Source organism: Nematolebias whitei, chromosome 16, assembly GCF_014905685.2.
Source record: "Nematolebias whitei isolate Nwh7 chromosome 16, NemWhi1, whole genome shotgun sequence".
Lineage (NCBI taxonomy): Eukaryota > Metazoa > Chordata > Actinopteri > Cyprinodontiformes > Rivulidae > Nematolebias > Nematolebias whitei.
The window spans coordinates 45,803,428-45,814,743 of NC_056513.1; the positions used below are offsets into that span (position 1 = coordinate 45,803,428).

The 11,316-nt window shown below is 43.0% G+C and overlaps 1 protein-coding gene across 1 annotated transcript in view; it reads right to left on the reverse strand.

Annotated features, from left to right (window-relative positions):
* Positions 1-6,240: 6,240 nt before the first annotated feature.
* Positions 6,241-11,316, reverse strand: part of LOC119423231 (GTP-binding protein 2) — a gene marked incomplete at its 5' end in the record, with an annotated part of 14,169 nt that continues 9,093 nt past the window's right edge. Inside the window, 4 exon segments of the mRNA XM_037690636.1 lie at positions 6,241-6,997; positions 7,070-7,234; positions 9,544-9,715; positions 9,989-10,047. Of these exon segments, the coding sequence (XP_037546564.1) occupies positions 6,803-6,997; positions 7,070-7,234; positions 9,544-9,715; positions 9,989-10,047 (591 nt within the window).

The following is an 11,316-nucleotide window of genomic DNA, read 5'->3' on the forward strand; positions in this document are numbered from 1 at the left end:
CAGAGGAGCCTGGCCTAAGAGGAGCCGACGTCTCCCTCAGAGGAGCCAACGTCTCCTTCAGAGGAGCCTGGCCTAAGAGGAGCCGACGTCTCCTTCAGAGGAGCCTGGTCTAAGAGGAGCCGACGTCTCCTTCAGAGGAGCCTGGCCTAAGAAGAGCCGACGTCTCCTTCGGGGCGAGCCTCGGCCCTGACGTTCAGAAGACATTTTCTGATCTGTTTCCAGCCTCAGCACAACGAATGTATAAACGAGCTGCGGAGTGCCGAGACAGAAGAAACGAGACTTTACAGGTTTTCTTCAGTCACATAAAACAACCTCGCTTTATTTTCTACTAAATCAGCAGCTTTCAAACTTTCAAGCTGTTCTGGTGAAATTTTCTTTCTGTTTTTGAACAGAGCCATTCTCGGGGGCAAATGATAATAAATGAAAAGCAGAATGTAAAACCCTCTGAGATTCTCCTTCTGATGTTTCTTGTTTTTGCTTTTCTTTGTATTTTGTTGAGTTTTAGAGGAGAGCTGAAGAAAGGCGCCAGCTCCCCCTGACACACAAAACGGGGTAAAGAAAATGAATAAATGACCTTTAGTGTAACAGTTGATGGATAAAAACAAGAACTATATGGTTCAGTAATCATCCAGGTACATTAATCTCACAAAAGTTAAATCATGTCATCTGGACAGATTCTTTTTGGAAGAAACAGCCTGCCACCAAGGTCTGTCTAATGAATAGCACCTCGTTGATGTGGTTCAGACCAGTCTGCTGTGGAGTTCTCTGAAACTGGCTGTACACACGTGTCCAAAACAATCCATCAGTGCACAACAGTCACGTTATAAGCAAAATGGCCACTTCCTACCATTATGATTGATTTTTTGGACAGATGTGTACAACCAGTTTCTGTGAACTCCACAGCAGACTGGTTTGAACCACATCAACGAGGTGCTAATCATAAGGCAGAGCTTGGTGGCAGGTCTCAGACTGATGAAGTCTTTACATCTGTGTTTAAAGCAGATCTCTGTACATGAGGCTCGATTCATTCAACCTTTACTTCTACAGGTTAGTCCCACTGAGTCTCAGGGACTCATTTACAAGAGAGACCAGATTTTAACAGAGTGATGACGACAGTGGACAATCGTAAAGGATGCGTACAAACTGAGAAGAACAAGTGAAAGAAAATGGTATTTAAAAATGAAACAAACAAAAAAAGAAAAACATCTAGATTATAAGGAGGTGTAGAAAACTAAAAACAGGAACACGTCTGTGTTGGGTTTTTTTTCCAGGAACTTATCAGATGTTTGAAGCCACTTAGAGAGGTCAAAGGTCGAGAGTTTCCGATCTTTTTACAAGATGTTCCAGGAAACAGGAGCGGAGGAGGAGAAGGTCCTTTTGTCTAGTTCAGTCCTCATTGAGGGAACACTGCAGGTAATAATGTCCTGAGAGCGCACGCTGTAGCTGCACTCACACAGAGACATGTAGGAGGAGATGTATGAAGGCAACAGACCAGGAAGTGATTTAAAGATGAAAATGTACCAGTGAGAGTCTGTGTGAAGTTACTGGTGACCAGTTAACCAGTGAATACTGGGTGCAGTGGTGGGTACGGTAGTTACAGTGAGACTAACCTGTATAAATAAAAGTTGGATGAATGTCCAGATGACATGATCGAACTGTTTTGTGAACTGTACTGGCAGAAAAGGGTGATGCTGCATACAACACGTGTCCAAAGGCTCAAACTGACTCTGAGGTAAAGGGACAGTTCATATATTTTATAATGGGCTCTTTAGAAAGTTTAGAAGAATTGATTTAACTTTCTAAAGAGCTGTTTGAGTTTGGGGAAATTGTTTAACTCTGACAGGATCGATGAGCTAATGGCTAGTCCAAACGTGGCCAAGACAAAGTGGACTGCTGCCACTGCAAAACAGCTCCAGTGAGAAAAGTTTTGCAGACGTTCAAGTGAACTCTTTTATAAACTTTACATGGCAGTCCATTTCACACTCTTATCATTGTCTGCCACAGAAAGTGAAGCAGTGGTAAATGTTTTTCTTCTGTTTCTGTGTGTACGTGTTCATTTGATGTTCCGCACCAGCATCGCATAAAAATGCATCATCACATGAACATGTTCCGGTCATTTAGACAAACGCTGCAGCTCCGTCTCTTCTCATCTTCTCTGGCATGAAAGGCGGCGGGTGATATGCATTCCTTCAAGGAATGCTTGGCCTTTGTTGAAACGTTTTATGGTAATTCAATCTATGTTTGTCTGACTAGCCTTTAGCTTGTCAGTTCAAGCAGACTTCATTTCCATTTCTCCAAACTGAAGCTGTTCAAAAACAAAACCATTATTTTTATTGAGCTATAATAAAAACGTGTGCAGAACCTGAACCACCTCTTCCATCAGAGGCAGCAGCCAAAATGAGACCAGATCCATAACCAAACTGAAAACAATTCTGTAATAAGCGTGTTTTTTAATGTATTTTATCTTCAGTCGTCACAGTTCAACAGTTTCATAACTTGTCAGCAGCTTTTATTTATTGTCTTAAAGTTTTATGTTGTTCAGAATAAACATCACAGCTGTTTGTACACCTCTGGTTGCATTTCTGTTTTTAAGAGTCCCACTTTTGTCATTTTGTGTTTTTCACTGAAACTCAGGAGATGCTGAAGTGCTGTTCTGTAGACGTATGCAGTCAGCGTCTTACCTGCTGTAGAAAGGTGTTGTCAGGCAGAGATTCTGAGGAGAAATAAACTAAAAGGCTTCAGCAAGGCCAAGACCAACTTAAAACAACTTCATAGAACTGTTTTAAATCCCTTTACAGCACGATCGCTCCTCTGTTAGAGGGATTTGATACCCGGCTGTTCAGTCTGGTGCCAGCAATGATCCATGTGAAGCACATCTCACTAATAGAACATACTGACAGCAATGGGGCAGAACTGTCTGATAAAAAATTGGTTTTGATTAAAGTTGCTGTAGATTTTTCATATATGCACTTATGCCATTAGTTGAACTCTAAACTACCTGTACCTGATAAAGTAAAGTAATAATGACATTTCTACTGCAGGTAAGATACTGACTGCTGACAACTCCTCTGAACTGTTTCCCCAGATTATGCAGTGCTGGACTTGTTAAAGAAAATTAATTCTGCTGTATGTTTTTTTTATACCATTTTAAGTGAATGGGAATAACAATACAGGCGGCACGGTGGCTCAGTTGATAGAGCTGTTGCCTCTCTGTGTGGTCGCCAGATCGAATCCCGGTCCAGGGACCTTCTGGGTGGAGTCTGCATGTTCTCTCCGTGCTGCGTGGGTTTTCTCCAGGTGCTCCAGTTTCCTCCCACAGATCAGAAACATGCATGTTAGACTGATTGTAACTCTAAACTGTCCGAGGTGAGAGAGTGAATGGTTGTTTGTCTCGTTTGTGTCTATGTGTCCCTGTGATGGACTGGAGACCTGTCCAGGTGTCCCCTGCCCTCTCTCACAGTGGTGGTTGGATATGGACACCTGTGACCCCCCGCAACTCAAAAAGGAAGAAGCGGGTAAAGATGATGGGTGGAATAACAACGAAGCCCTAAACATCCTTAGATTAATCACAAATGTGAGAAAATGTTCAAACTCAACGTGTTTTTTTGTGTTGAAACTAAATGTGCCTTCAATAAATCATTTTTTATTAGCATAAATTAATGTGAGGTTCCTCTGGTGTCCTGTCTGGTGCCAAACTGTTTCAGCTGAACACAAAGATAAAAATGGTATTTTTTCCCATTTTAGAAAGAAGAGTCGTTCCATTATGTCAATATCAAAAGTAAGACGTGTCGGACACGTTCTAATGATCACTTTTTATTTAGGGATTAGAGGGACAGTCAGGAAAGCAAAGACTAAATCCAGTTTAATCTGGCTGTGTGTCACACTGACCTCACAGCAGGTCTGTGACGCACACCCACGCAGAACACAGCGTGCTTGGTCAACAGTAACTCCATCTGAACAGAACCTACACAGGATCATGGAGAGTACATTCAATATTTCACAATTGCACAGAACATCAAAGAAGAAGCATCAAAGTGTCACCAGAGTTCTATTTGAAGTACCAACACTGAAACTTGTGCCAGTCAAAATGCATGCATGTTGTTTCACTGCACACGCTGTGTGCTGCTTCAAACCTTGTACTGAAACGAGAGCAGTCGGAGCAAGCGGGTCAGTATCTGGTGAGCGCTGGTGCTGAACGTGTGGCTCCAACAGGTAAACGGACATTTATCAGGCGGCATGTGACCAGAGCGTCCAATTCTGTCCTGACCTTCAACAACAAGACAATGAGTTTCAGATTGCAGATGGACGGTCGTTGAAAAACGTGCAAAAAGCATCAACAGGCTGGAGGTTTGTCAGATTACTGGGAGGAGTTCTTCCAACGGCTTCGTGTTGGCTCAGCGGCTGCTCAAGCTGACCCTGGTGGACGACCAGGTACTGTAAAAACTGATGTGAAGAAACGAGCAGTAAACTCGTGTCTTTGACCTGGTTTTTGTCTGTGAACCCAAACTCAGTCGGCTTTCTGTCACTTCAGGCCATGCTTTCAAATATTCTGAGAAACGATGTGCAAGCAACAGATGCTCAGTCTGATACTTTAGTCTGAAGTGACAGTGGCCCATAATCCCGTCACATAATCCAGCCGAGACAGCTGCTTTTCTAACACGGAGTGTTCAACCACGTGAATGTGGATACGGAGGTTAAAGTGAGCAGCTGCTGGATTAATTGTGTGGCTTTGCCCCAGCTCTCAGTTTTATTTATATTAATAAGCTGTATGAAATCAAGACCCATGGTTGAAGGATTTCTGTCACATTTTAAGAGGATGTAATATTTCTTCTTTTAATTTCTTGTATGTGTTGGTACATGAGGCACAGCACACGCAAAGCTGCTCCAAAAGTGATGAGGAGAATAATCTGTAAACCTGGCTCCTCCTTACATATTCAACTTAGTCATTTAAAAGACAAATTAATTAAAAATGTTCATTGAAAGGTTACGGGTTGTAAAACAATACAAATTAAACGATGACTGGAACAAAAACAAACTACACTCATGACTTTATTGGGTCCATGTGTTGAATCATGACACAAAGAGCCAACAGGCCGGTCACAGCGCAGCGCAGTTAGGATGCGGAGGACTAAAGTTCAAAACAAGCATCACAACGAGCAACAGAGGGATCTCACATACATCCGTCCATTATCTTTACCCTTTTCAGGTCACGGGGTCATTGGTGCCCATGAGAGGCGGGGGACACCCTGAACAATCAACTGGACTCTTAGAGATAGCGTGATCTTATTCTAGTTTTAAACCACACAAATCTCTTTTGCAAGTTAGGCCTGAAGGCAACCTAACAAATGTTCTGGACTGTGGGAATAAACCCACACAAACACGAGGGGAAGATAAAACTCTGCACAATAACATGACCCAGAACCTTCTTCCTGAGGGAGCAGTGCTAACTAGAGCCCAACTGATATATCAGGAGGGCCGATCTAGATGTTTGGGACTTATCGTATCCGTGATAATTCTCCCATGATGCACCAATATAAGCTCTTCTAGTTGTCACCCCTAAGATCCTGTGAACCAGCTGTAATTGTACAATGTATCCAGCAGAGGGCGCCTGAAGAACACTTTCATGTCGTGGCAGTTCACTTTAAGTTTCAGATCAGAACTTTATTGATCCTGCAGGAAATTGATGAACTGTTGTTTAACTTTCACGTTCAGCACAGCTGAAGCAGGGAGCGATACTGTGTGGTGCATTTTACTGAACAGAGCCTGGTGAGTTTATTTAACTGAATGTGAAATAAACCAACAACAATCCTCTTCAATCCTCCAACCTGCTGCTCATTAGCTGCCTCTCAAGTTAGCAAGCTAACGTTTAGATAACCTAGCATAAGCTATTGCCTTGTAAACCTTTGTCCAGCACAATAAATCTAACATAGAGGTAAATATATAACAGTGTTAGTAACGTTATCTTTGTTGGCCTCAATGAAATGCATCGTTTGTCTGAAATCTTTACTTCTCTGCAAAGAAAAATAAACTCTTCTATGATCAACACTAATTATTCCTTCAGCACGTGACTGTTGAAACAACGAACGGGGAAGGTGTTGTTGTTTCATTTATATTTATCTGTTAGGAAAATATGGAACAATAATATCTGTAATATAAGATGGAGCTAGGTTGTTGAGGGCTTTGTAGGTTAGAAGTAAGATTTTGAATTCTATTCTGGATTTGACAGGGAGCCAATGGAGAGAAGCTAAAACTGGAGAGATATGATCTCTCCCAGTAACTCCAGTTAAGACTCTGGCAGCAGCATTATTGTGTTCCAATATCACCAATGTACAATAAGAACTGAATTTACTGTATTTGGATGTGAATCTATGTCTAAATTGGATTTATGTTTTGGACTAGTTTTATTTTGTACGGTGCCCTGAGATGACTCTGTTGTGAAATGAGGCTACATGAATAAACTGAATTGAAGTGCAGCATACAACTGGTTTCCACCTCCTCAGAAGACGAGCGAGCTCTTTGCTGCTTTAAAGTCATTCTCCGAATCCAACCTAAATAATCCCCCGTCTTCTCATGACGGCTGCGCTGATAAACAGAAGCCTCTTGGATCAGTCAGAGCCCATCAGATTAAATCCACTGAACTCATCCAACTTGAGGAACGCCTGCTGAGGAAGACGAGCACTGCCGACAGGAATGAGGACATAAATGTGGACGCATGAGAGGCAGGTTGTTACTCCGATATGAAGCAGGAGGATAGGAGTCTGGGGGACCTCCTACTGGGCCAAGTGTTCATGGAGCTCTGTCTCTAGTACTCCTGCAGGTTCTGATCATGGTTCTGGTTTTGGTCGTGGTTCTGGGAGGGGGGCAGTAAGCGTGTGACGTGGCCAATGCCCTTGGTGACGCCCTCTCTGAAGAGCAGCTTAGCACCTACTCGGAGGTACTCGGGGTGTTTGATGAAGCGGAAGCGAACGACCGCCCTCTCCCCTGTTCGCAGTTCTTCCTGAAAGCAGCAGAGACCATGTTACGCTCTGATTACATCCAAGATTTAACTGGACCTCATTAACAGACCAACCTTTCCGTGAAGGCACTCCACGGTTGCCGTCTGCCTGACGTTACCGACGTGGACAGTGACTTGTGACCCTCGCCGAAACGTCTTGGCATGAAAGAGCAGAACAATGGCAGCTTCAAACTGACAGCAGATGGTTGGGTTCATCTTGGGACTGACCATCACCATTCCCTGAAATGACCAACAAGACCACGTTACAGAAGAATTGGGATGTTGTCAACAACAAATTTCAACCAACTAAACTTGTTGAACTGAGAAATCCAATTCAGCTGGACAGTTGTAAAGTGAATGTGCAAAGAGCCTCAAATAAATACGTGGGTGGAAACAGTGCCCATGTTGGGTGTCAAACAGCAGGAAGCTCTGTCTCTTTAAACAGACATGTAGAAACCCTCAGACTGTTAAAGTACAAGGTACTGCAGTAAGGACGGCACAATAACTACTCTGAAAAAATGTCTTGTCTTGATTATTTTACTAATGCACCTAACCCCACTGCCTCCTCTTATCGCTGTCTTGATCCTCTGCTCTGCAGGAGCCAAACTTTGGTCAGTGTTTTAATAACTGCAGTTCTCTTGGTGCAGCTCCAGATCTGGTTATTCCTCAATATAATCTTCGGTCACTTCATGAAGCGAGCTTTCTGCCACAGGTCTCTTTTCCTCCTCACGTTGGTCTTGCTTCAAACACTCACTGGCAGCCATACCAACATAGATGATGTAATCTGCTACAATATACAGTGCTTTGAAAAAGTACTCACCCCCTCATCTGCTTTATGCTTTTATTGTAGTCATAAATAAATTAAGGTAAATATATATTGGCCTTGTCAAAGTGAAATCGTATTTCCACAAAGTAAAACCACCCGGCTTCTTCCTTTTCGGGTCACTGGTATCACTGGTGCCCATATCCAGCAGTCACTGTGTGAGAGGCGGGGACACCTGGACAGGTCTCCAGTCCATCACAGGGACACCTGGACAGGTCTCCAGTCCATCACAGGGACACCTGGACTGGTCTCCAGTCCATCACAGAGTTACCATCAGTCCAACATGCATGTTGTTGGTCTGTGGGAGGAAACTGGAGAAAACCCACACATGCACGGAGAGAACATGCAAACTCCACTCAGAAAGGCCCCTGGACCAGGATTTGAACCAGCGACCTTTTTGTTTAGAGACAACAGCTCTACCAGCTGAGACACCGTGCCACCCTAAAGAAAAACCAATTAAATAAAAATATGTAATGTAAAAAATATATATATATATTTTAAAGCACACAAATGTTCAGCCCCTTTAAAGTTACAGTTGTAATAAGAGAAAAGAATATTGAAAAGTACAAGTCAGGGGATGGATACAACATTATTTTTTAAGGCCCAAACATCTCCAGAAGTTGTTACATCCATCATGAAGAAACAGAAGGAATATGGAAATGTGTAAATGTACCAAGAGCAGGCTGTCCTCACTAACCAAGTGACCGTGGAAGAAGGAGAGAAGTGAGACACCGGTGGTCGCTCTGAAGGAGAAGCAAACCCCAACAGGGGAGCTGGGACAGAGCGCAACATACAACTGTCCAAGTCTTTTTTACCAGACTAAACTTGATGGGAGACTGGCAAAGAGAAGACACTGTGGAAGAAAAGTTTTATACTTTAGCTTTTACTCCTTTTAGCTTTTAGTTGGTGCTTTGATACTTTTTGTTTGTAGCTAGTGATTCCTCTAATTATTATCATGGTAAGGCCTGGGCATCCAGGGCTGCAGTCCTGAGTCTCAGAAGAACTTTATATTCACATCATTAATTAAGCTCCTAATGTAAGGCAGAGTCTCTTCAACTGTACGTCTGCACAAAAAGGGTGCTTGTCAAATTTTAACCAACAAAATCTCACTTCCTCCTACTTAGTCTCTATTTTGTACCAAAGTCCAAACCAGTAACCGTTTCACACTTATCGTATGCATACACAGGATAATTGTAAACTCCAGCTCCTTGTAGCCCTGCAGATATGTACTTTATTACAGTAAAAGCAGCTGTGCTTTATTTTAAATCATCTATGTTGGGGTGTGAGTAATGTCTGCCAGGCACAAAGTGCTTTGAGTTCAGGTGTACTGAAACGAATGCTGCTGGTATTAAATGTAGAGGAAGCTCAACGAACCCTGCACCTCATGTGTGAAAGAATATTAGAAGTAAATCAGTTTCTTAAATGTGTTTAGAGTCAAACCATTTTTTTATAATTCCCGAATGACTGAATAATTCAGTTTCAAAGATATTTGCCTAATTAAACTCCTCGGGCTCATATCAGTCATATTTGAGCACAGAGTTCTTCACTTTAAGTGAGAATTGGCTGAACAGGAGGCAGAGAGACCAAAAACTGTGTCATGGACCTAAAGCCACCGTCTTAACACCAACTTGACAAATTTGAACCGATCCTATAAGTCGCTGAGAAGCAGCTCCACCAGTTTTGATTCGCCTCCTAAATGCTTGAATGACTTTAGGTGACCTCTGACCTTGCGCAGCAGTGAGCGGTCAAAGTTTCCCAGAGCCAGCGTGGCTGCCTGTCCGGCCCGCAGGACCCTGCAGGCCGAGCGGTTCCTCTGGATGCTGCCCACTTTCAGCCGCATGAAGCGGCCCTCGTCTGTCGGACCCACCACCAGCCGCTCACCCTCCCTGCACACACCACTTACACACACACGTGGAAAATGATTTTCATTTGGCTGCAGGGTTCAGGTCTGTGGCAGTTCTTCAACTTCAAAATGATCAAGATTTAAAACCAAGACTCTGGCTTCTGGATCGGTTTGACAGTTTAGTCTGAAAACTGAGGCCTCGTGGGTTATTTAGACCCAAAGGCAGCAGGAGGGTACAGAACTGTTGATTTGTGTGTCAGGATCACCAGAACATTTTCGACGACCTAACAATTGAAAGAACTGATCATTTTTATACAAAGTTTCTCACCTGTACAGAGTTCCTCCAACAACAGTCCCCACATCAGGAACTGAGTAGATCTCATCCACCTGCAGACACACACGAGCAGGTTCAAGCAGCTGCGTCCAACTTTGACTTTCCTCTCTGCAGTGCAGGAAATATCTTTTCTGTGTCATGTGATTTGTGTAGCAACAACGGAAGTTTACGAAGAGGTAAAAAATTCAACCAATCACAGGCGAACGTTCACTCCAGCCAATCGGCGTCTTCTGGAGTTTCTGCGCTGACGTTAGAAGAAGCTAGGTAGCTACAAGCAACTGTGGGAGCCTAAACTAAAATTTGTAAAGATTATATAACAGAAGCTATTTGTTTTGTGTGTGGATCTTTGTTGGTTTGAGGTTGGGAACATGTTTATTTAAGCCATGTGATGTGGGCGGGGCATGTCAGGAGAGAAAGTCCAGACAGACTAGTTGGGGAGTGAAGCCAAACAGTTTTTGACCTGTTTAATTACCAACTCGTGGATAAGTTGTTTTTGCTTACTTTTTGCTGTACGTGTTTCATTTTTAAGTAAAACTTTAAACACAAGCCACTGAGAATAATTATTTTTTCTGGACAAGAATTATGCCGGAGGCCTTGGGAGCGTCGGGCTCAGGTTTCACTCAACAAGGATTTACACTTTTTGTCAAAAAACTTGCTTCACTTGGATACTGGACTTTAAACAGATGGACTGGATAAGTTTTGGATGCAAGAACAATGCTGGGAAGGATGGAGAACAGACAAGTGACAAGCTTCGGTTGATGGAGAGCTGCTAACAAAGATCACAGCATGACGGGTGTTTCAGCTAACTGCTAACTTGTGAGGACGGGCAGGTGCAGGGATCGGCTGCCTCATACCTGTTTCCAGCCTTTGCAAGATAACGTGTGCACAGCTCGCTGATTATGGATGAACAGAATATTGGAAAGCAGACAATAAAAATGACTGAAAAGGCTGTGGAAGAGCACAAAACTAAACAAATCCATGCTTGCAGATACAAACTATCCCAGCTAGCTACAATGAAACAAAAAACTGAGCAGTTAATGGACGACGATGGAAGCGCAGACATGGTAAAAAACTACCTCCGTGTTGATTTCAGTAAACTGCAACAGGAGTTTTCTGACCTAAACATGGGTTTAAAGCAGTACATGACTGAGGAGGAGTTTGTGGAGGATCAAAAGGACTGGTTTGATCCTACAATGGAGACAATCAATAGATTTTTCTGGAAATGTGAGGACTGGATGAAAGAGGTTTTAAAATGTTCTGAACTGGCTGAAAGGTGTGATCAACAGGTAGCACCTGAAGACAGTAAGTGATCAACAGGTAGC